We start from the raw sequence: 3,859 nt of genomic DNA, 5'->3' as shown, positions 1-3,859 counted from the left end.
CCCTCAGACCATTGGAGGGCCGGACTATAGTTTAAAAAAAAAACTATGAACAAATTCCTATGCACACTGCACATATCTTATTTTGAAGTAAAAAACCAAAATGGGAACAAATACAATATTTGTATTTGCATGTGGCCTGCGGGCCATAGTTTGAGGACCCCTGATTTAGAGGGCCCAAGTGAAAGAGATGTGGAGAATCAATCAGTTCTTTCTAAACATTATGCTGTCCATGGCTCCCATTAAAGAGTGCAAGTTGGGGGAAATTATTGTTTTTATGGGATGATTTTTGGCCAGGGGCAGGTGGCTATATTGCACAGTAATATATGGTGTCTGTTTGTTCAAGGCTCTTGCTGAGATGAAGCTGGTCCTTCTTATTCACACAGAAAAGTCCTTTCAGGCTCCCAGTACTTCATGGCTGCTTGTCTAGGGGCAGAGAGCAGGCTGGGGAGAGACCAGAGGGTACTCCAGAGCTCATCTGTGGCCCTGTATCTTGCCTGTCACCAAACTCTCAATGTCCCACATCTGAGTCTTGGACCCCACACTCACTCATTTATTATTCTCAACCCTTATGCAAACTTATTGGCTCCTCCACTTCCCATTCACAATATGGATGTTTCCTTCCCATCAGTTTCAAGCCTGAGCTCCACTCTGGCATGCTATATAAGGAACAGCCAGGTGTAGCCACTTCACAGCCAACAGTGGGAATAGACTCTTTATTTCCTTGTAGGAAATCAGTGAGGCATATTTTGAAAGTGCTGGCAGCTTCCCAACTTTCCTTGGTCTTAGGCTGTCAGTACCTGGTCTGGATGAGCTTGTTGGTTCTGCCTTCACAATAAAATGCCCTGCCCTACTTGCCTGAGTCCTGCCAACCCATCTTCCTCAAACACAGTTCTCATATCAAGGACAAAAGATGGAGATTTTGGTCTTAGGTTCTCTTGAATGTGGCCACAAAGATGCAGCTTCTGGTGACTACAAGGCCATCCTGCAGTGGGAGTTTCACGTTGGCTTACCTGGGGGCTTCTACTGTGAGTCAGAAAGCTGCAGCAGCTTTCTGGGTACTTGCAGAGGAAACCCTCTCATATTGGCTATGATGAAGTGAGGCTCATGAGTCCTGACAGGTGGCCCTAGGGGCTCAGCCAGGTAGCAGGGCCAAGAGTACTATAAGTTCAACTGATCCCTAGGTGCCACCTGCTTCCTGGCCTTCAAGCTGAGCTACAAGTACTGCTCCTCCACTGAGGCATGGGCCTAGGCATCCAGCCTGGTGAGCTCCATCCTGAGCTGGCTTATGTCCAGGAAAAGGCCTGGGCACTTCTGATCCTGTGGGCTGTGGAGTGGGCTGGTCAAGGAGGGCAGGCTACAGATGGCAGCCACTCCAGGAAAGCTGTTAAGACTGTTTCTGCTGTGAAATGGTAATGTCCCTGGCCTGAGGCTGCCTACAGAACCTACTGCTTGTGTCCTGCCTTGGGGGTTGCACAGAATAAGGCTTGCAGTCTGGGTGGATCTGTAGGGCTGCAACCTCGGCCACACAATCTTTCAGGGAGGGCTCTGTATCCAGAGTACTTTCCCTAAGACTTGGCCTTTGCTGATCTCGAAAACACCCCATCTTTCTAGGTGCCCTTAGCTCCTGGGAGTGGGGCCAGGTGAAGGGGTTTATGATCTTATTTTTGATCTTGTTTTGGCTAGAAGTGCCTGTCACCATGGAGATTGCGGATCCCAAAGAGGAGAACAAACCTTCGTGGCAACCTCGTGTCCCTTCTTCCCCTGAGACCTGCACACATTTCAGAGATGAATCCCTGGACAGAGAGCTGGTCTCCTGCTCAGGCCATGCTAAAACCTTGCTCTCTCCAGCAAGCAGGCTCTTGGTACCCAAATGTGCCCACAGCTCCTGCCTACTAGGTCTTGAGCTTACTGTGATCCCACCTGCATCTGAGGCGTGGGCCCCCCTGACCTCCAGCTTCACTAGACTGGGACCTTTCTTCTCAGAGCCAGCTCCCAGATTCTCCACCAATCCCCTGAATGGGGTTGCAGGATCCCCAGGGGTTGAGATAGGAGGAGCATGGAGCTCAGGACTACGGCGAAGCCAGTTGATAATACCCATGGTGATGGTGAGTTCAGTGTCACAGAGCTTCAGCAGGCACTCCTTGCCCTTCCAGGAGCTCTGCAAGAAACCCTGGCTGAGCAGGTCTGGGCTTGGTCCCGAGGCCAAGTCCTCCTCTGCCCCCATGTGGAAGCTGCAAATAGACAGTGGCATTCCCAGTGCTGGCTCTGAGAGACTCTCAGACACGCACAGGTCATCATCAAGGCCAACAGGGCCCTCACTAGGGTCACAGAAAAGCTCATAGAGGGCATCTCCACTATAGCTCTCCCGAGGGAAGGCAGCTGCAGGGGTGCCTGGGCTCATGGCTTCCTTCCTATCCTCCTCGAGGCTAGATGAAAAGGCATCGTAGTAGCCCTCGTCACTTGTGGACACAGATTCTGGCTGCTCGCTCCTGGTGGTGCCTGTGTTTATGGAGCTGGCTTTGGAGCCACTGAAGAGGTCCCTGCAGGGACACAGAGGGAACTCAATGAGCCCAGCTGAATCAAGCCCAGGCTGGGCTGTATCTGTTCCCTGAGGACCATCCAGCCATGGGCTCAGTTGGGTGTGCTGTTGTTGCCTCACAGAGTGATTCACACTATCCCAGAACTTGGCAAAGTCAGACATGTCATCCTGGGCAGGAGACACCAGCTTCTCCATGCTGCCCTGGAAGGGGCCACTAGAAACCTTGCTCTCAAGGGCCTGCGATGACTTGGCTGAGCTCTCCAAGCCCTCATTCAGGTCCAGGAATGGCACTGAGCTTTCATCTGCAAAGATCTCCCCGCAGCCTGTGAGTGAGTCAAAGCTCTTAAGTGAAGCCACGTCCTCACACAGGGCTCTGCAGAAGTCGAAAGAGGAGTCAGGCAGGAACTCACTGTCAGATAGGTCCTGGCACAAGCCATCCAGTCCCAGTCCCTCACCCAAGGGGAAAAAGGCTTTGCCTCGCTGCCCTCCAGCCTCTGATGGGATTCTGGGGGAAGGCAGGCTCTTTCCCCTGGTTGCCAGTGAAGCCAAGTTCTCAGTCTTGTTTCTACGAATGTGGAATAGGTTCTGAAAGCACTTCTTGGGTCGTTTCAGGGAAATCCTCTTCCTTGGGATGCTCTTAGCCACGGCTGGCACAAAAGGCATTTGGGGCACAAAGTGGCGGTAATCAATAATGCGCTGGCTGCCAGAGGGCCCTGGGAAGCTCGTGCTGCCTACCAGTTGCCTTGTGGCTGCGACCATCCTGCTTGCCCCAGACACGCTGTTGTGAGTCTTGCTCTTCCATACCAATTTGAAGGTGGCACCACAGAGGTCTGTGGCACCACCCTCAGGCTCTGGCTGTGCTCCCTTTTTGGAGTATATGTTATATCCGTGGGTATTAGGACTGGCTTGGGGGCCTCTTTCACCATGGATCTGCTGCTGCCCTCCAGGTGAGACTGACCAGGGGTCTGCATTGTCCCAGGCTGGGGCAGTTGCTGCTGGGCCTGGGGACTTCTCATGAGAAATGTGAAAGCTGGATTTGATGAAAGTCTTCCCTCTCTTCAGCTCCATGCTTCCAGTGCTGTTAGCTGTTGTGGGGGAAAGCATGAGGCACTTAGTATCCATGGTTCTAGCCCACAGTGGTGTTGGAGCTGAACTCTGATATCTAAGCTTGGATTCTCCTTGGAGGTGGTAGAGAGGGAGATGGGAGCAGCCCATCCATGCTCACTATCTAGCCTTTATAGACAACTAATGCTGAGAGAAGTTAAGTCACATGACTAAAGGCAACAGTAGTACCCAAATTGATTTCAGAAGTGTCTGGTG

General features: G+C 52.0%; 1 protein-coding gene across 1 annotated transcript; it reads right to left on the bottom strand.

The window, feature by feature from the left end:
- Positions 1-1,212: 1,212 nt before the first annotated feature.
- On the bottom strand, positions 1,213-3,607 carry AMER3 (APC membrane recruitment protein 3; the record flags this gene model as incomplete). Its single annotated transcript, XM_081083481.1, is given in 3 exon segments — positions 1,213-1,245; positions 1,249-1,386; positions 1,388-3,607. Coding segments are annotated over 3 exon segments (2,391 nt in total).
- Between the last annotated feature and the right edge of the window lie 252 nt (positions 3,608-3,859).

The sequence above is a fragment of the Myotis nattereri genome (assembly GCF_964212035.1).
Source record: "Myotis nattereri genome assembly, chromosome: 2".
Taxonomy (NCBI): Eukaryota; Metazoa; Chordata; class Mammalia; order Chiroptera; family Vespertilionidae; genus Myotis; species Myotis nattereri.
The sequence above is the reverse complement of the archived record's forward strand: the minus strand, read 5'-3'. Positions and strand labels throughout refer to the sequence as shown.